General features: G+C 37.8%; 2 protein-coding genes across 5 annotated transcripts in view; one reads left to right on the top strand and one right to left on the bottom strand.

Annotated features, from left to right (window-relative positions):
- Positions 1 to 26,074, bottom strand: part of Nmnat (nicotinamide mononucleotide adenylyltransferase) — a 36,347-nt gene that overhangs the window by 3,674 nt on the left and 6,599 nt on the right. Inside the window, exon 5 of one of the 3 annotated variants that reach the window (XM_076690908.1) lies at positions 24,737 to 24,918. The exons of 1 other annotated variant lie outside the window; for it this stretch is intronic. In XM_076690908.1, coding sequence (XP_076547023.1) covers positions 24,876 to 24,918 — 43 coding nt within the window. In that variant the 3' untranslated portion in view covers positions 24,737 to 24,875. Of the gene's footprint in view, positions 1 to 24,736; positions 24,919 to 26,074 lie in introns of those variants that run through there. One more of the 3 variants, XM_034323739.2, reaches the window with a different exon arrangement.
- Positions 12,453 to 22,516, top strand: LOC117604064 (ABC transporter G family member 23). Of its 2 annotated transcripts, none has more exons than XM_034323750.2 (15): positions 12,453 to 12,540; positions 16,970 to 17,094; positions 17,430 to 17,674; positions 17,845 to 18,022; positions 18,110 to 18,203; positions 18,582 to 18,791; positions 19,263 to 19,348; positions 19,432 to 19,663; positions 19,793 to 19,970; positions 20,309 to 20,424; positions 20,491 to 20,561; positions 20,637 to 20,725; positions 20,975 to 21,151; positions 21,371 to 21,457; positions 21,791 to 22,516. In XM_034323750.2, the coding sequence occupies exons 2-15, from the start codon at positions 16,991 to 16,993 to the stop codon at positions 22,003 to 22,005; spliced, it is 2,082 nt and encodes a 693-aa protein (XP_034179641.2). In that variant the 5' UTR covers positions 12,453 to 12,540; positions 16,970 to 16,990; the 3' UTR covers positions 22,006 to 22,516. The 2 variants fall into 2 exon arrangements, with proteins under 2 accessions (XP_034179641.2, XP_034179643.2); XM_034323752.2 differs by lacking the exon at positions 12,453 to 12,540 and adding an exon at positions 15,592 to 16,170.

Genomic DNA, 26,074 nt, shown 5'->3' with positions numbered 1-26,074 from the left:
ACGATTGGCAGGGACGTATTACCTCGAGAATTATTCTTTGTTGCCTCTTCTTCTTCTTCTTCTTTATATTGTGCCTTCTCTTTTTGCTCTTTGCAATGTTTGATTAGTTGTTGCTGAAGGATGCGTGGAATTAAATGGAATTATTCGAGTGTAAATATGATCAGTGAATCTTCTGAATTTGAATTTTTTTTTTTTTCTTTTTTTTTAAGAAAATATTTTAAATAATTTCTCAAGTATTCCACGCACACGAGTCTAATCGTATCCCGATCTCAACCTGCTAATATTTTCTAACGTTCTCTAAATTACACACTCGATTGGTGGCTAGTTTGCATTCACGTCTCTTCCAACCCCTAATTCCTGCCTGAATACTCGTTACCAGCGAAACTACCGCGAGAGACCGTTCGACCACAATTTGCGTTAATGCTCCAACCATCGGAGGGGGGCGTATTTCGCGAACCCTCATTTTCATCCCCCCTCTAGGGCACAAAGCTTTCAATTTGCCTTTTGCCTGGCAAGCCTCTCCGCCAAGGAATCAATCAAGGAGAATTTACAAAGCGATATCACGCTAAGGTGGATCGTTCGAAATAGACGTGCGAACGATTCGAAATAAGTCCCCTCGTAAAATGGCCACTACGAGAAAATTATAATTGATCCTCGATGTTCTGCTCGACTGCGCGCGATATTCGAACAAATTGGCAGTTTTAGAAGGATAAATTAATAGGTCTTCGAACACCTGACAAATTAGCATGCACTTGTCCGAATGTTGTCTAGGGAAGATCGACAGAAGACTCGCGAGATTTCAGTAACTTGGATCCACCAAATCGTTTTCTAAATATTCTTCAACTCTCCCAGCCTTGAAAATTTGAAGAAACTCTAAAAAATGGCACCTCGAGGCGATGGCAATTTCGCTTGGTCCCCGCATTATCACCTTCAACAAAACTGCAGCCGGCATTTACAAGCCAACACTTTGTTCCAATGTGAAAAAGCATACCACAAAACTGTGTTCGCCCCGGAGGATGACGATAGAGTCACGAAAGTCTTGCAGAAATACGATTAGAACATCTCGGGACGTTGTTCAAAGAAAAAAGGTGAGAGCGAGTTAGATGATCCGTGAGTTTCAGAAGCCGAAGGTGCTGTATAAATGTCAGTATCCGAGGAAATTCATAAGAAATCGAACGTTCAGCATGTAGAAAGCTGATAATCGTGATAATGAATGGTCATTAATGAATAGCCTGTTCATTTCACGATGTCCAGTGGGCGGGGCCACAAAGTAGCCGAAAGTATCGGCTCTTCGAAATGATCCTTTTTTCACCAGTTTTTACGTTTCGAAGGCTCGATTCGCGGAACAGGAACGGGCCTTTTTTTCTCCTTAATAGCCGTTTATTATCTTGTAAAGCCGATGGGAGAAGGAAATACGATCGAGCAGACCTGGTCGAAATGGTTTCGAGCTGTGAGAATGTGCTAACTTTTGAAATGGAGAGCAACCAAGTGGAAGGCGTTTTTGTCAGGTGAGAAGTGAAATTAGACGCGTTAAAACGGTTAGAAATGACAGGTGTTGTAAGATAATTATTACTCGGTTATTAACTTTTTTTCTCCCAAGGCTTTGCATTCGCTCGAAGAAAGCGGATATTTCAGATCGCGTTTAATTTCCTGGTAATTTTCGATAATATAACAGGTAATATCACTTTATTACATCGTTTAACTACATTTTCTGCAAATTTTTCTCTTATACGGTAATTTATTCCTGGAATTATGAACGGTGATTGTCCTCGTATCGTGCGTGTCAAAAATACACATTTTTTTTAAATACCGATTGAAATTATGTTTTTACAAAATAATTTATGTTGATTATACGTAATCGTTCGAGTCTTATATCGTGCAACGAAAAAGGGTTAATAGAAAACTATTAATAAATAGCGAAATCGTTTCTTAAGAGGCGACCTCCTACAGAAAAGCCACAAACTAGCTGAGATCTATAATTTGCGCTATTCATAACAGTAAATTATCCTCCCCTTCTTCCCAATCCTTTCCATATTTTTTCCTATTTTTTTCTATACCCTACCTTCCCTACCTTCTTCAAAAGACATCTTTGCAAACAGATTCTACTACTAAAATTTTCAAGCAGATAAAACGATAGTTAGCCATAGGTGTGAGAAGATTAATTAGATGTTAGCATAGGATCCGTAGAATCGATTAGACACGAAGATTTCCCATGGACGTTCGAGGTGAACGCTTGAGATTAATTAGACAGCGGTTGGAAACACTGGTAAATGAATTTAATGATCGGAAAACATTTGGTAGTGACGTTGGTGAGGTTTGTAATTCACTTCTGGGAAACGTCACGCGAATTTCTCTCGACAATTTAATTGATTCCTTCTCCGATGGTATTTACGGAATGCAGTCGTGAATCAAGCGTGTGAGTTTGCATCGCTTTATGCATCGTTCGCCACGAATTGTTCCTTTCATTTTTTCCTTTTTGTTGTCCAAGTGCCGCGTAATCGTTCGCAATTTGCTGGCTTATTAAGCGTACCGTTATCTGTCGAACGTGAGAATGAAGAGTCGCGAAACAGAACGAATCCTCGTGCATCGCATGCGAATTACGGTACACGTGTAATAGACACGTGTTTCCATTTAACCGACATCCGGCGGTGAAAATAAAGGTTCCCTTCGCTGCGAGATGTAAGATTATCGTTCAAAAAAATTCGCGGACAATTTGGGGCAGACAAATATATTCGCAATCTTACGCGATGCGTAAAATATTTGAACATATTGCCGACCACGCGAATTACACCTGACTATACGCATTCTTTCGCAAACAGTGCGTGGTAACAATGCATTGCCGATCACACACTTTATTACACGGTAGCCAGCTATTTTTCCAGTCGATGTATCGTTGTGCAACGATACGCACGGTTGAAAGGTGTCTCATCAAATTTTCATTCAAGTCTCACCCCACATTTAGTCAGAGAAGAAAAACGAACAACCGTCCTCACGTCTCTCCGATTCCGTTTCGTTTGCCCTGATATATTCGATCCCACCCATTCGTTCGCCGATGATTACAGGTTTAACCGTGCATTAGACCCGTGTCTAAAACAAACCGCTCCCACATCTACCAACAGTTTAAAGCCGCGGGGCGTGACTGGTGTTAAGGCATCCGGGCCTCGTTGAAGAACATTTCGATCCGCGGTTATGGTCTCTATTTGGATTATAAGTATTAATTGCTCGATCGACAGGGAAAAGCATCGCCTGTCGCAATTTACCGTCGCGACAGAGAGGCCCGAAGGAGGATACACCTTGTCGACGGGTGCTAATTATTATTCGGGTCAAACGACGATCGAACACTTTCTAATTATGTAATAGCTGCAATTTAAGGCGGTGTGAAATGCCGCTCGCTCGTGGCTGAAAGTTTCATAAGAAGAATTCGTACGGGATCAATTGTGTAGGAATGTTTCGAGTATCTCTATCACATTTTCAGACATTCTGGATGTATTATGCTAATAAGGAATGACCCCGAACACGGAGAATTAAAATATGAAACTTTGTGAATATTTAAGGGATGTTCTCCTGATTAAAATGCTATTTTCGTTAAGGAGGTGAAAATCATCCAAAAAATTTCGACCATTTTACATACTTTTTTTTCTTTCTTCGAAACCATTGGAGGTACCGAAAAACTTGAGCAAAAGTTGTTTGCCTTGATGTATAGTATTTTTTCAAGCTGATTGACTGGCTCCCAGTTTCTTATTTAAAATTATAAATTTTATCGAGGTAATTTTGTTAAAATGTATGTTGCCTATTACCGAGGCAACAAATATCTTTCATCTTTCATCTACACATTCGCAAAGTTTCATAATTTTTTGAATTTTCCAGTTCGGAAAATCTCTCGTCATAAATAACAAACCCGTTGCTCCATGCACCTGAATCCCTACACCTCAACATTCCCACAATAAAATATGAAAAAATGGCGAATAATATCAAGTAGAGCCTCATTCCCGTAACGCGAAGGTACTCGATTCAAGAGAGCCAGACAGTGTGGTCCAGCCACACCTTAGGCTTATGATTTCAGCCAGGTTCCCGGTAAGAGCCGGTGTCTCTCGGTCGTAGGATGCAGGAACGACAAACGTTCGAACGAAGGGAATGACTTGCAATCGGTCGGAGCAGCGAGTAGCCGGTGGAGATGCCATTGATAGCGCCATGCTGCAGGCATGCTAGCATTCATCACCATAGACCTATCTCTGTTCGGGTATCGCGATTCCCTTCGTTATTGCGCCGCGGCCACGAAGAGGTTACATCTTCATGCCCACGCGGCGGCAAAAAGGCTTCCACGAAGGCTAACCTGGCAACTCCGGGGCCCCGTCTTGAAAAAGCCAGCCTTCATTACCAGCGAACAGATCCTGGCCAACAGGAAGGATTACTCGCTGGGAATCCGCGATCAATTCAAGCAAAACGACCCGAAAAAAAAAAGAAGAAAAATCCCGCCGCATTGTGAACGGGGTGACTTTAGATTGGAAGCGAATAGCGGAGCATGGCACGTTGCAACGAAGATGGCCACTTTCATACCGGTAGAAAATATCGAACGACTGAATGGGACGCGTTTTTCATCGGGATTATACCCGCTATCCCGTGGGATAAAGTGAATCTGTATCCTTTGTTTGGTATATTCAAGTTTACGAATGAATCGAAATTGGAGGAATTGTTGAGGAAACCCTCCTCTACCTCGAATTAATCAACATACAATTTTTTGTAAATATGTATTTTTATGTTACCTCGGGGTAAGCCGTGGTTCGGGCTACAAAAAGGGGTGAAAAATGAAGGGATTTTAAGGCGAAGCATCTTTGAGACCGTATATTAAGCAGGTGTACACGAAAACCATTATGACGCGTGTAAGTGGTCCATCGGAATGGAAAGGATCGAAATTTAGTTTTTCGTTGCGTTCCTGAGGAAAGTGGGTGGGGTCCCTCGTGGGCCGAGGTTATAATCAACTTGTCAAAATAATTTCCCGTGGAAAGTGGGTCGTTTAACGCCAATGTATCGCTCGTTTAAGAGGATAGATCATTAAGGAGGTCATTATCAGAAACCTGTCTTCTTAATTTCATTCCAACGATATCGCAAAAATCTTCAATTATTCTCTTGTTTCGTTGAAAATAATAATAGAAATGATTTAACGGATGAGTAATATTTGGAACGATAATGAAAAAGGCAGGTAAAAAATGTGGAGGTTAAACGAGGAGGCGTTGAACACGAATTTCAACAGATTCCTTAACTGTTCCCGTTAATTACGCTTAATTACGACGAAAACCACCGGTTTCCCTCCTAAACGTCGCTAACGTTCGTTCGTTCGAACGTGGCAGTTAAAAAGAAAGGCACGAAATTACAGGGCCTCCGAGTCATCTCGATGATAAATCTCTGGCCCGATCAGCCAGAAGATCGAATAATTCATTGGACGAATAACAAGGCGTGCGTAAATAATCGGACAACGTCGATTGATATCGGATCAGATCGATGTAATATTAATGCTTCATTTCCAGCTTAAGAAACTCTTCAAATTTTCATTAAAATACTTCAAACTGCAATTCTTTTTTTTAAATAAATGGTCACCTGGGAAACTCTTCACCTGTCGGAAGTCAGAACAAGAGGAGCCTGGAGCTTCTTCCAGGAGATGGAGAGATCGACCGTTTCCTTGTATATCTTCGACATCTTATTTCAAGGAACGCGTACCGGAAAAAGCGCGATAATAACAGCTCAATAATATCGGCGAGATTGATTCCGGAGCGGATAGATGGACAACGAGGTGGCTCACCGATATCGGCTAGCCTGTCGGTTCCCCTGGCCCCGTCCATGAATAATTCAAGGCGAAATAATAACGTGCACGTGCTGTAATCGTTACCCAGTCGAGTCAAATATAATTACATCGCGTCCATGGACCGATGAAATATCAACGCGTCAAAGGAACGACCGTCGCTCGTCGGTCCCGCCATGATTATGTCCACTAAATTACGATTATAACTGTAATCGACGTATTCGTGCCCGGAGAAATTCCCTTTTTTTCGAGGCATGAATTTTCCACCACGAAATTTCCACTGAAAAATTTCGGTACACCTTGTAAGATATCGGGATAAAGAGGATTATTAAACGTGGCAGCCTCCTTTTTCCCCGACGCTGCTCCCCTGCTCCACGGGTATTACAACGCCCCCTTTTTATTAATTTTCCGCGGGCAACGGCAATTTAAAAACGCTTAAACGCAGGTTAAAGTATTCCGCCAGCCGCGCCAGATACGCCCGATAACCCGGGCCTTTTATTAATTTTGTCAAACTGGTTCCTTTACCGGCTCTTCCTCGCGATCACGCCCCGTTCGCAAGGAACTTTCTCATTACACCGTACAATTTCCTAGATTTTTAGAATATTCCGAGAATCGACGGGTTTCTCATCGCAATTGCTCTGATTCGTTCCGACGAAAATAAATTAGCCGATCCCGTTTCTTAAAAGCGAAGATAATTCAATTTTCTCGAACCCATCTGCATTTTTTAAATCTCGTTATTTCCTTTATTTATCAAAGAAAATTCCCACAGCACGCGTGTTGGAAATAAAAAGAATTTAATCTGACCCCAAAATCGAGGCTGGTACAAATTTATTAATCGTATTACAGCGAACACTGGGATGCAATCGAACGGTACGATCTCGAAATGAATCAACCTGTCCCTTCCATCGAATTTTCTTTACTACATAAAGATTCTTATAATCGACGGGGCGAACGCCGTCAGAATAATGTTTCGCTTTCGAGATAAACTGAGCTACGCCCACGCGTACAGGTGTGAATCTATCCGGGTTAGGTCGGACGGCCCGTTACCGAGGAACACACGAATTCATTCGGGAATTGATTCATCGCCGAGCATTCGTGTTTCCGTGTCACCGTATGCTGGAATTTCGAACCTGCCCTCCGCGACACTCGGATTCCGAACAAATTGCCTCTGGCAAGTTATTTAAAAAACATCTAACAAAGTAGGATAGTAATTAAGAATAGTCGAACAGATATAAAACGAATCCAGTTTTTTGTCGACGAGGAAACGGCAAGACCGGAAGCCGTGCACGAAACCGATTAAACGTCATCATCGGCATGAACGATCGTAATGACTTGCCAACAGGAATATCACGGCAGAAGAAGAAAAAAAAAAAAGAAAAAAGAAATGAAAAAGAATCGACACCTGCGTTCAGCAAGTACTGCCTCGTGTCACGAGCACGAATGCTCGCCCACGTATACTTTTCACATCGTCGCGCTTAATTCTCGCGCTGTTTTCTGTCGCACTTGTCACGCTTAATTGACACGCGATATCGATACCAGTGTCCCGATAGTTGAACGAGTTTCGTTAAGACACGCCCGTTGAAATATTGTCAAATAGAAAAGGTGGCTTGAATTTATAAGTACCGAGTACATGAAAATCATACGATGGTAGAGCGATTTACCACTCTGTAATTAGAAGGGTAAAAATATGAGGGCAATTAAAACGATGCTAACGATATCACCGTGATACGCAGATGTTTTATCCAGCCACAACGGGTATTTCTAAATCGACGGGTAAATATTGAATACGAAATATCGAGAGGGTTTAATGATAGTTATTAATCAAGATACCGATGTTTTATCCGAAATATGATTACACGGTGCTGCAATTAGAGACGCTTTTAACGGTACTTACAAAGTCGACGGGATTGGATATGAATATTAAATGTTTAAATAATTCATACGTTCGGAACTTGATAAACAATCCTTTCGATTGAACTAAGGAAAATCACTGTTCTCTAGTTCGTTGATTACTAACGCGTGAGTCATCGGGGGTTCGAATAAATGTTGATCATTGAAACAGAGAATTGTATAAAAATTAGATAGAGAAATGTTTCGAGCCTGACAGAAAATTATTGCTCGTTTCGTATTCGAAAGTCTTGCATCGTGTATCTTAGTTAAGTTCAATTTACTCGAACGCTGCAATCAGGCTGTGATTCCGTGACTTTCAGAAATCTACGAAATAATCGAGAAGATATCTAGCACGGTTAAAGGCGAGGCAACCGAACGGCGTTACGAAAACGTTAAACGTTTGCTTTCTTTTTTCATCCAGCCAATCTAGAGTCTAGTATTCCCCCGGTGTTAGTTCAATTCTACTCGCAGGAATGAAACGACGGATTAATTTGCTCCTGGGTCTAGTTTATCTCGTGCTTAAATGCAAATCGCTAGCAATTCGTCTTGCTCATTCGACCGCCGCGAGCTGTAAAACCTTTCGCGAATTAAGACGTTCGATCTACCGATCTTACTTTCACACCATCGGAAGATGATGAAAAAAAATTCCCTATTCCTTAAAATTACAATCTTCCATCACGATTTCTAGGAAAAATTAATTTTTTAAAAAACGATCCAACTGCCGGTTGATTAGTAAAAAGTAAACGAAATGGAAAGAGAAATTCGTTTGAATCCCTTGCGATCCATAGAGAAGTCAAAACACTGCTACTAGAGTAGCATCGAGAGATCAACAATGATTCAAGGGATTTTTGGCATGCTGCAAAGGAATCCGTCGTGTCACACGATGACAATCGTTTTACCACGCATTCCGACCCACGAACGATACGACCGAGTTATTAATACACGAAACGTGATGTGGGTCTTTCTCGATGGGAAGAGCAGGTGAAAAAAAGAATCTATCCTTCTAATTTATGATCTTCATTTTCGAGCCGAGAGGCTGAACAGGTCTAAGTTTCTTATATAATTTCAACCCTTATATTCAGAGCACAAAAGGGGGTAATTTTTAGAAATTTCTTGAAACACGATATTCTCGTCGTACGGACAATTCTGAAACAGGATGATTAAATTGTTTTCAAGAAATCTAGCAAATAAACAGGATTAAATCGTTCCCGGTTTAAGTCCATAAAATCCATTTAAAACGACCATTGCGTTACTCCTCTATGCCATGAATGAATTATATCCACAAACGTAAAGGTAGATTCATGAATTTCTTTCTTTCTTCTTCTTTTTTTTTGGAACTATAAAATAGAATTTATTTCTACCTTATCTACGTACCACATCTATCGTTTCGAGATATATGAACGATAGAGGAGAGTTGCTTCTTTTCTAGCCTGTAATAAGTTTCTTTTTCGTGTCAGGCACGTGATCAAAATTGTAAACCAGTTTTTCATCTAAACATGGCCTTTGACTCTGTTCTCGGTAAAACTGGCCCTCCGAGAAAGCAGACACGGTCATCGTAATCCAGTTTACTTTCCACGTTGTCTGCTGGATCAGGTACCACACCAAAGGAGCCGAAAAAAATACTCAAAATCTCGGTGTACCACTTATCGAGCTCATTCCCTTCAAATCTCGTCCTCTTCGAGTTTGTTTCTGGCTTTAAAAGTCGTTTCCACTGGGAACGGATATAAAGATTGATCCTTATCTTTTGGGAACTACTGTAGGTGTTTAAAATTCCTTCCAAGTACATCTTAATAGATACAGAAGAAGATTTTTAAATATCTGATTAAAAAATTCTCAATTCTCTCCTTTGGAAGCTGCTCTAGATCTTTAGAAGCCGATAAGAAATCGATAGAAATCGAATTTTGAGAAGCTCAGAAATCCAGAAACGTTCGGTAAGAATTTTCCAAATTGATCCATTTCGAAAATTTTCGGAAGCGTTCATCAGGCTGACAATTTTGAACCTTCTGCGCGTACGCAACGCGCATGCGCAATAGATCTGATATAACAGGTAACAAATGACATCGTCGAACTGGCATAGTAGCTATCTCTTCATCTACCTCGGATCCTCCGTCGAACAATTATTGTCCACCTAAGCAACAGTTGCTCGACACGCGACTAAACGACTAAACTTTATCCGCGTAACGTAGAACCGATGGATATATTATTGTCAACGGTGAGGGTACTTTGGTTCGCTGAATTCTGGACAATTATTTCACCGACGATGAGGGTAGCTTAAGCGAGCCTAGTTAGAAGACATGACGCCAGGTTATGAATCCGAAGTAGAGATACGGGGAAGGGGGGCTTTGGTTGTAACACGTGTTGTTAACCGGTTCTACCTTAATTGTCTTAAACGGAGACCATCATAATTCTGGCTTTATCTCGCCACGACTCCACCGTTCCAGCCGAGTCGCGACATCGGAAACTGTCCTTACAGGATCATTTCCTAGAACAACGTTAACCCTTTCCTTTCACTCTAGACAGTTTCTCTTTTCTTTAATGGAAGATGCTCGATCATTGTTTCAAATTGATGGTTAATCGTCGATTGTAAGTAATTATAGATGTCATAGGATATCGATGGGGAAAGAATGGAATTGAAAACGATTCTATATTTCATAGGGGATGATTAAGACCGGGTTATTATTGGATGGGGAGAGTTTAAAGATTCGCAGAACAAGTTCTTAGATGGTGAAAGAGGGAAGGATCATCGACATGGTAGAGAGGACAGTTTAGGTTTCGGTTCAACGTGCGACAGTGTCAGGACGTTAACCGTGAAATATCCATCACTGCCGTACCGAGAAAACCAACGACGCTGTTCAGACTTCGGTGGATCGGGTTAGATAAATGTAATAGTCCATAGTTCAGCTTGCTAACAAGGCTAGCTCGTCAGATCGAAGATAAAACCGTGGTTCGGCTGACTCTGCCCGTTTATAATGAGGCCAAGTAGGGCCTGATCACCGATTAGGAAATTCTTCGGCGATACTTCATCAATCACCGAAATCGCCGCCGATTTCCGTCACCGCGAAATTCGAGAACGCGAAAGCGACCCTTTAACGAGCGACTCTTGTAAATATGAATCTTCGTGTACCATTAAAGTCTAATATTTTTAATACATTTTTCATTTTTTGCATTATTATGATTTATAATCATGGAGGGTTTGGAACTACAGAATAACACTTCGCTATTTTGCGATGTTCATACTTTTCTAGAATTGAAATATAAAGCCAAATGTTACATTTTGTAACTTGCAAAAATGGTGTAAGTCAATTTCTTGTTTATTTAGTTTAACAGCACATCTCGAAAGCTTGAACAACATTCTGCGCGCTCTTATTGCTCGAATAATTCAAAAACTAAACCTTATCCAGCATTCGCATAAAGGAAAAAGTTGTTCAGAATTAACCCAACTACCACCCCCTCAAAGGATGCGACCCTTAGCCAAATATCAGTGACTACAGATGGAGAAGACTGGACATGCCTTTGTTTTCGAGGGGTCATCATTTAGGGGGTCCCAGACACCCACAAATGAGATTAGATCTGCATGCAGCGAGCACAGCCAGTCTGATAATCGTGCCTGTTTTACCTGCCTCTCATTTACCATACCACCCACTCAAGACAGATTCTGGCGCTATCTATACAAAACGTCCCAAACTATTCGATAACCTACCGGAGTACCGGCAGTCAATAAGCTGCTGGCTTATCCAGCAGTTGGTAAATTATTGAGTAGTTTCTGCCGTTACTGCATAGATGGCGAAGGGGTCGAATTTACCCCTAAGGTAATAGAAATAAATCTAATATAAAAATTTGAAATTGTAATTGTAACTATATGTGCCTCGATTAAAATTCCAATATAATTTATCATTTTCCTTATTACTCGTGATCATTAACGATTAGAAGCAACACTAAGATCATAGAAATAAATCTATTATAGAAATTTGCAATTTTAACTGTAACTATATGTGCCTCGATTAAAATTCCAATATAATTGATCATTTTTTTTATTACTCGTGATCATTAACGATTAAGAGAGCGCGCAATACATGCTCTCAAGCGTAGTATAACCGGTACACAGACGTATCTCTAGGAATCTCGAAAGCTCATCGAAGAAAGAGCTATCTCTTCCCTTCTCTAGCGACAACTGTGCACCTGAAATAGGTGTACAAACTATACTCCACAGATCCCCCACCTTTCTCTGTTTAACTTGATCTTGATTTTTGAAAGGGAACAGCTGGTAACGGCAGTCGGGTGTTCGACGGTGTAACGTTCGGACCTCGGTGGAAATTAGCTTGCACGGAAATGCGTCTTAACCCCACTATCAATGCTGTCGCCATACACGCATCCGCGGGGCCGTTTAAGGATTCGATAATCGATCATCAGTAATCATTTCCACCGGCAGTCCGTCTCGAGAAATCGCGGCAGCGACGGTACGCATTCCTCTTGCCGCTACGAACGGAATAACGGAATAGGCGCGAAAAATTGCCGCTTCGGATTTTACGCGCGTCCGGAGAAGAAGTTCGAAGAGAAAAGTGTTCGATGAAGGAATTCGAGAAAGCTGCACCCACGAGGAACGCGTTTGACTGATAAGTGGCGAGAATAAAAGGCACGAATCTCGTACGAATTCCTTCGGCGCGTATTCGAGGCGCGTTTGACAACCGAAGACCCGGTTTAAGTAGCACGATTCGCGTTTTCTGTGACCCCACGGTGCGTTCTGATCTATATCGATTTTCCTCTCGAAAGTGCGATCGATCTTCGACCCCGTCCACGTTTCAAAACAGAAGGATTCGATTGTTTCCATTCGACTTTCGAGAATCGCTCGCGAGGTAAGTGAACCGGAAGTTTGACACGGTACCGGCGGAATATCGACGAATTCATTTCGTAAACGTGTATAAACAATGTGTATAAACAGGGAAATTGTGCAATGATTTTTCCTCCTTAATTACAGTCCGTGCATTAAGGACGATTATCTCGATTTCGCAACGAAAGTAGGTGAATGACGATCGATCATTCGCGGGAAAATAAAATAGGAGAAAATTCAAGGCTAGAAGGTGATTATTTTAGAATTTCGAGAACAGGAAATTTACTTTCATGAATTCAAGATAAATCATCAGATTTCTAAGTAATAATATAGAACTAATTATAAATCAAATTTCATTTTTTTTAATTTAATTGAATGAAGCTAGCTATAGAAATTGTAAAAGAAAATTAAGATAAGTTTCTTAGCGAAGAGATGAGAACATCAGAAAATGTTGCATAACAAAAGAAACGAGGAAGAAATCATTTAGTATGCCACCTAATTCACGGTGCTTGAAAAAAACAAACCACAAACAGTGCTCAGTACCATGAAATTTGAATGGAAAGTAATGATCCAGCCTGTTATGTTCTTTTAATGCCAGATTATTTCAATGATGTTAAAATATATAACAAAGTAGTACGAAGAACTTAACTTTCAATTTAATACTTAGCAATTATTCAGCGAAGTTTGTCAACTGCAACGGAGCTACTAATTTTGTTGCAAAATAAGATTCAGCAAAAGATCATCGTGAAATTGTGATTCAAAGGAAAGCATTGGTTCAACCAATTTGCAATGAAGCGTGGAGACAGGGCATTCAAACAAAAGTTACGTGGTACCAAGAAAAAGATAATACTTGCGTCACTAAATATTTGGGTACATTAGCGAAGATTCATTCAACACTGCAAACGTATCATTATTTATTCAGTCGATAATCATTAGAACGATTAATACAGATTTTCTTTAATAAATGTATGACAGCCTTTTAATTAATCGATCTAAGAAATGTAATTTACCTGACATTCAAATATTCAAATGAAATTATGTAGATTATAAATAATTATGTTTCCTGCTAATTATTAACATTCGGCATTTACAATTTATTTGCCTTTGTAATAGCAGAATATTCACTTCAGATAAAGTTCTCTCGAAAGATTCATTAGTTTGGTCAAATTAATTCGACTCGAATCGAAATACCATTTGGTTGCATTTCAGCAGCGAAATTGATTTCATCAGCGTCGAAAACCGATGACACTAGAAATATTTGATCGCTGACCCACTACGAAACCGTATCATCATAAGTAACATCGTGTAAATTTTATTTAACACCGAATGCTCTTAAAATAAACTTAAAATTTCGTAAACTACTGTTTTTCTTTAATTGCAATCATCTTAAATTCATCTGCATGTAACAAAGGTCAGAAATTACTTTTCATCAGCAATCGTAGAAAAAAAGTAGCTGTTCGTTCGTAAGACCTACGGACGTTTACTTTCTTCCTGTTACGCGATCCACGAAAGTTACACAAAAATGAGCTGCCCGACCACGTGGAACTTGGTCAAAAACCGATTAGTCGCCGACAGGCCGGAGATGTTGTTCGAACATCCTTTCCACGCGAATTTCTCCGTTGAATTTACTTTCTACATTCGCCTATTTTCGTTGACTATTACGCGTGTCTGTCCTCCAGTAACTTCTACTATCTCGGTGTTGTCTTAGTCTCTTTGAAAACGAGAACGTTGTGAATATCACAAAATGTTCAGTGAACTTTGAACACTACTTTAAATTTCCAGGGTGATTATTTATCAAATTTGCAAATATAATCTAATTTGCTTTGAAATATTAGAAAAGCTCAATGAAATCATAGAGGATTATAATAAATTTTCAAATAATACATGATTGGTTTAAAATTTTTAAGGGACATTGCAGACCCCTTAATTATTTAAAAATCTCAAAATTTAATTCGCCTATGCTACTAGTTTAACACCGTACTGCAATTTTTCCACTGCAATATACAGATTAGCCCGAGCAACGATTGCATAGGATGTCTGACCCCCTTCAATCTAATCTCGATTCCCTTGACCACGTACTTTCTATGGAAGCAGACTTGAATGGGACCAGTCTGGTGTACCACAACCATGGGAACTATATAACACGGATGTTCTACCGTTATAAAGGGTCCTCTAAGTTCTATGCACTCGACCTACGACGTATCGAATGGCGGTTGTCTAGTTTAGGAAAAAGTATAACTCTAGGTCAATGTTCTTCGATGGTCGTCTCGAAGCAACCAGCTCTTTCGAATCATTCGACTCGAAATTATTTCTCCTTTTATTTTAACGTCGACCATTAATACGAAGCTTTGGTTAAAAGTAAAAATCAATTTCGAACGTGAGAAAGTATCAGGCGCAAAGTAATTTGCGTTATCATAGCATGCAAACGCGAAGTTTCCCTTTTCTTGGATCATTTTCTTGTTTCTTAGGGGTTTCTCTTTCTTTGCAGACGTATTTAAAGGAAAGATACTTTGCTTACTAATTGAAATCTTGGTGGCAAAAGTATTCGGGCATCGGAAACAGAATACCTGATTTGAAATTGAAAATACAATTTAATTTACTAAGATACGTGGTTTTGCTGTTTGAAAAAAATTACCATTTCTTGAAATCGCGAAATTTCCTCGTTTACTGACACAATAGCACAAAAATAACAGTTAAACGATGCCGTTACGAATTTGCATCGCAGAATCACGAAAATGTTTAGCTGAATCAGATGTTCTGAATGATAAACAGAGACCACCGGAGTGATTAATATCAAACGCGGAGAGGATTCGATCGGAATTCTTAATGAAAACGTTCGCAGTCCGCGTTGGAACCTGTTTGTATTTGTTTCAATGTCGTTGAACCGGCTCGATCGCTTAGAAAGGAACAGGGTGATAAAATTCCGTAAAATTATTATCGATTAGTTCATGACTGGAAAAAATGAATATGTATATGAAAGAAGAAGAAGAGGTTTAATATGTACACGGTTGTGAGATCAGAAGTGATAATTACCAGAGGAATTCAAGTCGTAAAGTTGATCGACTTTGAGAATTCTAAAACTGTGTCGATCATTAACAATTTCTATAGTTAAATAACTGATTGTCAATCTCATTACAATATTGGTAAATTTACTAATTAGTATTCTTTTAAGTACTCGCGAACACATTATGACGTAACTCTGAACAGAATAGCAATTATTATATAAAAGAAATAATAATCTTTATTATTTGGCGGATGCTACATTACGAAATGATCCAAAATTATATATAGGAAACATGATTCATCCTTTCACTATTTTGCAATTTTTTTTTTTTAAATTTATATCTCATGGAAAAAAAATATTCCTATCGTGGTGAATAAAATTTGAATCCTTTGAAAGTAGAAAAATAAAAGGGTTCAGGTGCAGATTGCGCAAAATGTAATTCCTTTTACCATGAGAAGAAAACACTTACACGCGAACTAATACAAGTGGAAACACAGACTCGATGTCCTTGGCAAAATTCCTTTTTAAGAGTAGTTTGTTTAGCCTTGTGTAATACAACATTAGTCCTAGATCTATGGAGCTGAGGCCCTTTTAAAGCGGTGAAAGACAAACACATCAAAAATAAGCAAGATTGTTGAACACGCGAAACAGGTATTCTACTTAAAAGTTTCAACAGAGCGCACTCGATATATCCAGAAGTACGGAATGTTGATTACTTAACACTTTGACGATCGAATATCTCATGGGATATATGATTTTTCAACAAAAAATAAAAAGCCTCGATTTATGTACTGTGAACTATGAAATTACCATTTTCCGAAGTATAAATATTAATATAAAAATTCAGAGAGCAACCCTTATCTAATCAGCAATTTTCTATTAATAGTACTGCCACCCCTACAAATGTTACTGACAATTAAAAATTCATGTGCCATAGGTGATTAAAAATGTATAATGATCCTATCAACTCTATCGATCGACACGACAAAAGTGACAGCGTTTTCTTTGAATAAAAAATTCTTCTGTGACTATTCTCAAATATTATAAGAAACAGAACAACTTTTTCTTTTGTTTTATAATACTATTTCTACTCCTGAAGCTACTTTCTTAAAAATTCACCTTCCAAACTAGTTCCTCATGTTTTTTTTAAAGGTACAACTTTTATTTCATCAAGTGCGCGCAAAAAAGTAGTACTATCGACTGTATTAGAATTTACGTTCATTTTTATGGAAATTATATTTTTCAACGGAAGGTAATTGAACTTATTGGCGATCGAATGTCGAAACTGTACCATTCCATGGGTAATAATTTTCCTTGCGGAATGTAGCAATTATGCAAAATCTTTCATAAAGAGTTTTATCGTTTAGAAAAAAAGGAGTTTTATCGAAAAGTCAATTCATCGATTCTATTATAAATGAAATATTACTTTTATCTTATCGCTTATATGCAGATTTTGTCGACTTCTGAAAAAATGATGGAGGAACACGCGATTGTCGTCAAGAATGCAGAGAAAACATATGGCAGTGGAAATCCGGTGTTGAAAGATTTAAACCTGACCGTCCCTAAGGGTTGTATGTAAGTAAACCACAAAACTGAAATTCTAATTTTCATAAATCCTTGTATGAACTTCTTTTGTTCATTATGCATTACCTCTAGCGTCACAATGAGACGACCAATTGCTTTACTAATTAACTTATGCAAATTTTGTTTTGTTCTTTTATTCGTAAATGCTTTTTGTTACAAGCTCTTTTTCCATAGCTTTCGAAAAATTGTTTTCCACGTGCTCAGAAGCGCTGTCAAAATGTGAATAATTTAAGAGCTTACAAATCATTGTCAAAGATAACTATCTCACTGTGAATGTTTATGCAATTCTGTATCATAAATAATTCATAACAACGTTAAACCTGCAGATATGGTTTACTGGGTGCCAGCGGATGCGGCAAAACCACCCTTCTGTCTTGTATAGTTGGCGTTCGAAAATTGGACGATGGAAACATTTGGGTGCTCGGTAAAGAACCAGGGCAAAAGGGCTCTGGAATTCCAGGACCTCGCGTTGGTTACATGCCACAGGATATCTCGTTGGTCGACGAATTTTCCGTAATGGGCGCTCTACGTTTCTTCGGCAAGATCAATGGCTTGGATAATGATACGATCGGTGTGTCTTCAAATTAAATTTCCTTTTATATTGATTATTCCATGTCTCAAAATTCTTCATTCGATATTCAAGAAATTAATAATTTAATTTAGAAAATTTAGATCCAATCGGTGTTCCAAATATCCTACACTCCTGTTTATTTTATTTTAGAAACATTTTACACATTTCAGAGGAGAGGTATCTGTTCCTGAAGGATCTACTTCAGCTGCCACCCGCGAACCGTTTAGTGAAGAACATGAGCGGTGGCCAACAAAGAAGAGTATCCTTCGCAGCAGCTTTGTTACACAAACCGGAACTGTTGATCCTGGATGAACCTACGGTCGGTTTAGATCCGGTTTTAAGGGACAAGCAAGTACACTTTCTTCCTTTTCTCCGTTCCTCCGCTTCGTTCAATTAAAATCGATTAATCCTGTTAAATGAGAATTCCTTGCGTAGCATTTGGAATCATTTGGTAAAACTGGCGAAGGAAGAGGAAGTGACGGTCGTCATCACGACACATTACATCGAGGAGGCGAAACAGGCAGATAAGGTAAGTTGTGTAAAAAAGAAGAGAGACGTCATAGATGAAGGATAGGCAAATCAGTTTGCTGATTTACATTTAGTGTCAGAGAAAAGATAATTCAATTAGATAGGGTGACAAAGGTTATAGATAATTGTTTGTGCCAATAATTGATTGGACATGGTATGCTAAACGAATCTAATTAACCTTATGACGAATTGTTTGCTCTATAATCATGATTAGCATCATTCGCGTGCTCGAATAATACAATCGTAGAAATATTATTTCTTCAATTTAAATCTTGGAATTTGGAGCGTTTAATAAGAATTAAACACTGAGAAGAAATAAAAAATATTGAATTTTTGGAATACCTATTATGGAAGCTACAAGTGTCATTGTGATTTGTAGATTGGATTATTGAGATGCGGACAGCTGTTGGCTGAATCATCGCCGAATAAATTACTCGAACGATTTCAGACTGATTCTTTAGAGGAAGCCTATTTAAAGCTGAGTGAAATACAAGAACAAAATCGGACTCAAAGCATCGCCAGATTTTCTTCCAACGAAATGAACAATGTCATCACCGTGGCCACTCTAAACAGCATTTATACGCCCAAGGTGGTACAAAACCTTTGATCCATTCATCCAACACTTGTTTGCTCTATTTATCGATGAAAATACTATGAATTATTTATGAGTATCATTCTACGTTTTCTTTCATCTTCGTGTACGAAAGATCTAACAATGAATTTCTGTCATTTCTATTACCATAAAACAAACTTCGAGACAAGTTATTCTATGAAATTCCATAATGTGGAGAGAAGGAGATGAAGGCCGACAAGTTAACACCGTTCACCTAATTACACCGCCATGCACAACCAGTAAAATTAGCAAATTTAAAAGAACAAATCTCGTTTTACGACTAAAAAACGTCTTTAAACAGATTGTTTTTTAATGTACAAGATCTATTTTTCATTTCTTTACATTGTATCTTTGTACAAACAAATTTATTTCATATTATCACCGTAATAATTACTTTTCAAATTTGAACTTTCAACCTGGAATTACTGATTTAATGAATTATTTCAGAATAAGCTGGAATTGAGGAGTAATTGGAAGAAGAGATGTCAAGCACTACTGTTGAAGAATGCTCTTCAGTTTATACGTCATCCAGGGTAACCATCGCCGTTAATCAATTATTTATTGAGAATGCAAATGAGGAACATTGTGACAATGACGCTTTTTTTTCTCTTCGCAGAGGGATACTGTTCTCGCTGTTTCTACCGATACTGCAAGTGTCATTATTTTTTAACTCGATCGGCCAAGATCCAAAGAACCTTAAAATATCGGTCGTAAACGAGGAGGCTGGGAATTGTAGTAACGGAATGAATTTCGGCAATGTTATCTACGACCAAAATAATTTCACTTGCAATTACGTTGATCTGAGCTGTAGGTTCCTAACGGAGATCGATGACACCTTTTTGGATAAGGTAGGCATACTTCGAGGATCAAAGTTATGGTAATATAGTTTCCATCGGAGCTGTACAAGTGGGAGGAAACGCCGTTAACGGTTATTTTAGAAAGGAATGCAATAATGTCCGGTTGGATCTCATTTCTAGCTGTACTACAACAGCTATGAGGAGGCACTGGATAGAGTTGCAAAGGAGAAAAGCGTAGCAATAATGCATTTCAAGAGAAACTTTTCTCATGCGATGCTAGCAAAACTCGACAACTATTTGGGAATGTCTGACGAGGAAATTATTGACAGTCAGATTGAAGTTGCCATCCATACAGCAGGTAAATACATGCCAGCGTAAGAGCACGTATTATTTATCAGAAATACAAAATTTAACATAAATGCGTTCAAATGTGTTGCATCGTTAAATGAATCGCAAAAATATCTGTCAGTTGGTTTTTGCAGTATAATAAATATGTATACGATTTTTCTACACCTTCATTAAAAAAAATTTCGTTTTTATAATATCTAACTAAATCAACTTGACGATTCTACGTACAGGAAATAAAATTACCATAAGCTAAAAGCTTCCTCATCATAACGCAGATTGAATATATTTACTTTTTATTCGTTATGTTTTAATATTGATGATTTTCTGTTACACTTTATGTTTTTCCAGACAAGCAAATCAGTTTCTATTTGCAAAAAAAGTTGCAGGATTTCTTCTTCGACAAATACAAGACGATCCTGAAGCAATGCAAGATTACTCCAAAATTTGCAAACTTACCATTGCAAGTAGGTATATTTATTAAATTTAACACGAATGAAACATAATAAAATCAAATTATCTCAATGTTTCAGTTCGAGGAGCCGATTTTTGGTAAAAAAGATCAAAATTATGCGACGTTTGTGGCACCGCCTTTCATCTTGACGTAAGTTTTATTGGTAATCTCTATTTAATTTCATTTTTCCAATTTAGAAAGTGTATATATTTTGAATCTTTTTAGGCTCATTTTCATTCAGGCAACGTCGATCTGTTCGAGTGTAATCGTAACCGATCGGCATTCAGGTGTATGGGATCGAATTCTAGTTCAAGGTAATTTGATAATTTTGTGATAATATATGCTCTTTTTCACTGTACGTGAAATAATTGCTTGAATATATTACGAAGAGTGTATTTTATTGCTTTGCATTTTTATGTTCTCCTTACAAACTCCACTACAAAAAATGTATTTCAATCATTTGCATTTTAAATTTTGCAAAAATTCAACACGAGAGAATTACTTATTCGTCACTTCAATATCCGAAGCGATAATTAATGGATTTCATTGATTTAAAAAAACAGGTGTAACGACGGTAGAAATATTAATCACACATCTGATATCACAAGTGACAGTAATTGTTGTACAAGTCGCGGCAGCATTGTGCTTCTACTTTTTGATCTTCGGCGTCGAGTGTAAAGGATCAATGACCACTGTCGTTTGGATGACGTTGCTCGAAGGAATTTGTGGAATGAATTATGGTGAGCGTTCAAACAAACAATTACACGATCGAGAAATTGTATATTTTTATTTAAACACTTTAATCTTCATCGATGGATAATTTAGTTCTTGAACATCATGCGATCATCATTAATCATGCAAAGATGATTTAAATTCAAACCGAACACTTGCATACTTTTCATTTTCTGGAATTATTAATATCTCAAGATTTTTAATGATGTTTCTGTGTTTTTTTGCAGGATTTATGATATCAGTGGTTTGCGCTTCGCATACTCTTGTCAATTATGCATCGGTTGGAAGTTTCTATCCATTAATACTTCTATGTGGTGAGTGACATAGGCTATTTCAGTTCCGCTTAGTATCCCACCTTTTGTAGGCCAATTATGGGTTCCTTATCATCTCACAAATTAGCCATTTATGGGTTTTTGTTCCACAAACGGTGGGTCAGTTTATTCCACAAATTGTGGGCCATTTACGGGCTGCTGATGATCCTACAAACTATGGACCATTTATAGGCCACCGATTATCCCATAAATTATAGGCCATTTGTGCCCATCATTTGCTTCCCTGGAATATTTTTGTGGGCGACTTGTGGGATATCTAATTTCTTGTGACATAACTGTCTGTTTACTGATTTTCTGATTCTTAAAATGTAACAGGATTCATCTGGCCCGTCGAGGGAATGCCATGGATACTACGATGGATCAGTTTAGTTCTACCATTAACGATGCCAGGAATATCTTTGAGAGCAGTGATGGAAAAAGGATCGTCTATCGTGGATCCGGAAGTGTACTCGGGATTTTTAGTGGTCTTAGCATGGATCGTGAGCTTCGTAGCATTTTGTTTATTCCACTTAAAATCAAAGATGCCGTAAAAAATGAAGAAGCAACGTCGAAGGACAGGGAATAAAGTATCACATTTTTGTGTATACGTGTGCAATAGTGAAAAAGAAAGTTCTTTTCACGTGTTCCACAGGGTCGTATCGTTTTAAATTTATACCTAGTAGCAGTTAAGGTAAATGTTAGAACTTTCTTTGCGTGCGATTGTCGAGGAAAAATATACGTTTAATTTAATTGAGAATATCGTGTTCGTCTCTGACAAGGCAGCTTGTGCCGTTGCTTTTGTGATAAATGTTGCCTGTATATTTAAGTCCAGCAATTGTATAAAATCCGATGAGCGTGCTGTTACTTGTTAATAAATACCAGTAATATGTTGTTTCTTTTTTTACTGTGACATTGGTTAACACGTTATTATTTATATTACAGTGTACCATATTAGACACGTTTTATTTTCACTGTGATAGTATAAATAAATCCCATGGAATTCAAATAAAATACAAGCTCACCTGACCCAATTACCTAGGGTAACATGATCATCCAAAGAAAGCGAAGAAGAGTAAGAAATCATTTCGTAATTCAATGAAACATAGTTCGTCGATTTCGATTTATTGATCTCCTCTTACACGATTTCTGTTCACAGATATACATGTGTTACGACATTCACTATTTACCAGATTAACATAGTATACAAACATATACAACGTGCGAACTATACGTGAACGTTTCCTTTACTTTTTAAATTTTATTTTACTATTTTTTTAATATCTCGGTAACATGTTCTTAGGCTTGAGTATATTATCGATTATGTTATTTTGGGACACGTCACATCGACCATTGATTCTGGAATATTTAACCAAATGAAACAAAGAAGCAACGATAGTTTTTCTTTAAAGCTATAATGAAAGGAAATAGATTTCCCTTACATCTCAAGCATTCTATAGTTCTATGTTGATAAACGACAGAGCACAAATGGACTCGATGATCCGAAACGAATGCATCACGCGATATACCTGGCGTGACCTGGGATTGCCTGGCACTTAGGTGAAACATCGCGAAATAAATGATATCGCGATCAAATCTCAAATCTAATACTAGTTTCTTAAATAAATTCTTGAAACTACCTAACAGATGCTTTTCTATGAATAATTTACATATCCGGCGAATGCTATCGTCGAACGAAATAAATTATCATCGGAAAGAAATAAATAACAAGCGTATCCAGATAAATTACCCTCTAATCACTCGTGTACCGATTATTAAAAAACAATCTCTCGAAGTTTAAGAAGGATTCATAAAAAAAATATGATAAATTGAAACGCGCCACGAAACACGTCTAATTCTTTCAACATTTTTCCCACCCAAACACGCATCCTTCCTCGATCATTCTCGCAGCCTCTTTCTCTCTTCACCAACGTATACAAAATATGTATCAATTATTTTGATTTCTTCTTACAGGTCCGCCCTGGTTTACGCAGTCGCGTGTACGAAAACGCTAAACTACAATTTTCGCGATACCGTCGTTGAGATTCAATGAAAGAAATAAAATATCGAATTCAACGAACGATTCACTGAGATCAGACACGCTCTCTTTGATCTAATCAAAATTCCAAGCGGATTCGCTTAATAAGTCGTTCTAAATAAAAATCCATGATTCAATTAAAAACATTTCGATCCACGATTGCAGCAACTTATAAAATTAATAACAAAGTTAAATATATTTTCTACCGACGTGTCGTTGAATTATTATCAAAATTATACATTATTTTAGATTTTACGCAATATTTTGTATAATTAGGATTAGCATGGATATTGCAAAACAACGCTTAACGCATTCGAGACCGACGACGCATCTTGTGCGTCTTATGTACTTAACACCCGACGCACCGTATGCGTCTTTTATAAAAAATTGATATTCTTGAAGAACAGTCGATGAGATGAGTTCTTACGAAGGTTAAATGATAAAAGATAGCGTGTATGAAGATTAAAATTGATAGTTTAGAGTAATATATAGTTCAAGGAAGATTCATGCTCCTGGGGATCGTTTTGGAAGAAGCACCCGGTCTCGAGTGGGTTAAGTAAGAAAATAGAGATCAATATATTAATCATAATTAGCAGATTCTTAAATAAAGATCGAGTATGCGTACAGCATATATTCTTTGGTTTCTAAATAAGCTGATATTGAATAAAAATAGAGGATGAAAGCAGTTCTACGTTTCATCGAATAAAATCATTATTTCACGAAACCTACTTTCGTCCATTTTCAAAGAAATGAAAATAAAATTTTTCTGTGCTTGCAGATAAATAAATTTTTCCCTCTGCGAAAAAGCAGTGCTGGGGAAAAATATAAATAATAGAATATTTTGATTAATTCATTAAATACTCCTGTTTAAAAAAATAAGAAACTATTATTCTAAATTAAAAATAGGATAAATATCCCTTAACCCTTAATAAGTCATATAAATATGTTTCTTTTCACGTCCTCCATCAGAAAGAAAGTTTCCAAAAATTAAACATGCATTAAAACATTTTGATCTCATAACGATCCAGGTACTTATGTTAATAACCACCACCAAATACCATTTCCAAAATAAAAGAAAATACCTTCCTCGCCAAATTTCCACCTCACAGGATAATGTGTCTTTTCTTTCTTTTCTACAAACTGAGTCCATGTGTGTTCCCCAGCACCGCGAGAAACAAAAAATCCTACTCGCGGCTCCTAAAGCTCTGAATGTAGGCGTGTACGTTCTTGTTGTTGTTGATGTAGCTGCTGATGTTGTTGCTGTTAGCCGTGCTACTAACGCGACTGGAGCCGTTACTACCGCGATTGTTAGTAGCAGTATTAGTACGTTTAGCAGTAAGGCAGGGGCCGCATCGGATTGGCATGGGTCGAGCAGCAACGAGACAGTCAACTATCTGTCTTACAGTAGGCATGCAGGTTTTGCTGTACCCTGGAAAACACATATCACATGCTCCATCAGAACCGAACCACGCATCGACTTCTATCACGCTATCTATCGAGCCACGTGTCCTTCAAAATTAATTATATTTTTCAATAATACCTCAGAACTGATTTTTTGTTAGTGTTAAAATTGAGAAAGAGATCATCAACTTTGGCACTGTATTATAATTTCCTCCTTTTAACCCTTAAAAAATGTATAAGTTGTCATAATTTTCAATATATTTAATTACTGTCTCTCGGTAATGATTTAATTTAAAATTTCACTATATCACTTCCATCGACTATACCACGGTGTATAGTCGAGGGAAGTAATATAGTGAGATAGTAAAATAAATCAATGACATAAATAGAATGGATAAAAATAAAATGTAGAGTATTAATAAATATGGATTTATAATAATACTGATATATAATACTTTCGTTAGTCGCTTAAAAATATCAAGATCTGCTTGTGTGGCATGTCTATTCTAAGGTATTAGTCTCTTTCTTCAATTTTCAAGCACACTAGGTGGTACGGATTTGATCCGAACACGTGGAGCTTGTGCAAATATTTAACTTTCATTCATCGTAGCGATTGCATGATAGAAGTCGCGTTGGCCAAACACGTTTCACGTGTCTCGCGAGATCATTCAAAATACAGACACAAAGAAACGAAGATACAGGAATAGAAAAAGAGAAGCGGAAGTCGGTCAAGAAACAAGATACAAGGGCGGCCTAAGGCCGTTTCTTCACTCGCACAATTTTTTTTTTTTTAATTAACCCTTTGCGGTCGAAGGCCGGTATATGTCCAGGTAATACTTTGATTTTCACCTCGTCGTAAGAAAAATAAATAAATTACGATCTTCTCAAAAATACATCAATTGAATTCGTATCTTTCAATTCAATTCATGAATATCGCGCCCTCAAAGGGTTAAACAGTCAATTACCGTCAGCTTGAGCATTTTTTTTCTCGCCACCCTCGTCTAGCTACGTTACCATACAAATAACAAGAGCGAACAGGGTTTGTTTAAAAAAGGGGTGCGTATAAATTAGATTTGTTTTTTCGAAATTAACCCACAGACTGGCAAAGGCCATTTTTATTTAACACTACAATAATCAATATTAAATATATATATATATCTTCAATTGGAAGAAATAAATTAATT

Source organism: Osmia lignaria, chromosome 11 (genome assembly GCF_051020975.1).
Source record: "Osmia lignaria lignaria isolate PbOS001 chromosome 11, iyOsmLign1, whole genome shotgun sequence".
NCBI classification, from domain to species: Eukaryota; Metazoa; Arthropoda; class Insecta; order Hymenoptera; family Megachilidae; genus Osmia; species Osmia lignaria.
Note: the sequence above shows the minus strand (reverse complement) of the source record. Positions and strands in the feature narration are given on the sequence as shown.

Excerpts from the sequence above, each read along its gene's own strand:
- LOC117604064 (XM_034323750.2), top strand. The coding sequence starts at position 16,991 with ATGATGGAGGAACACGCGATTGTCGTCAAGAATGCAGAGAAAACATAT. Across the intron at positions 17,095-17,429 it reads ACCGTCCCTAAGGGTTGTAT|ATATGGTTTACTGGGTGCCA; the intron begins GTAAGTAAACCA and ends TTAAACCTGCAG. Across the intron at positions 18,023-18,109 it reads GATCCGGTTTTAAGGGACAA|CATTTGGAATCATTTGGTAA; the intron begins GCAAGTACACTT and ends TTCCTTGCGTAG.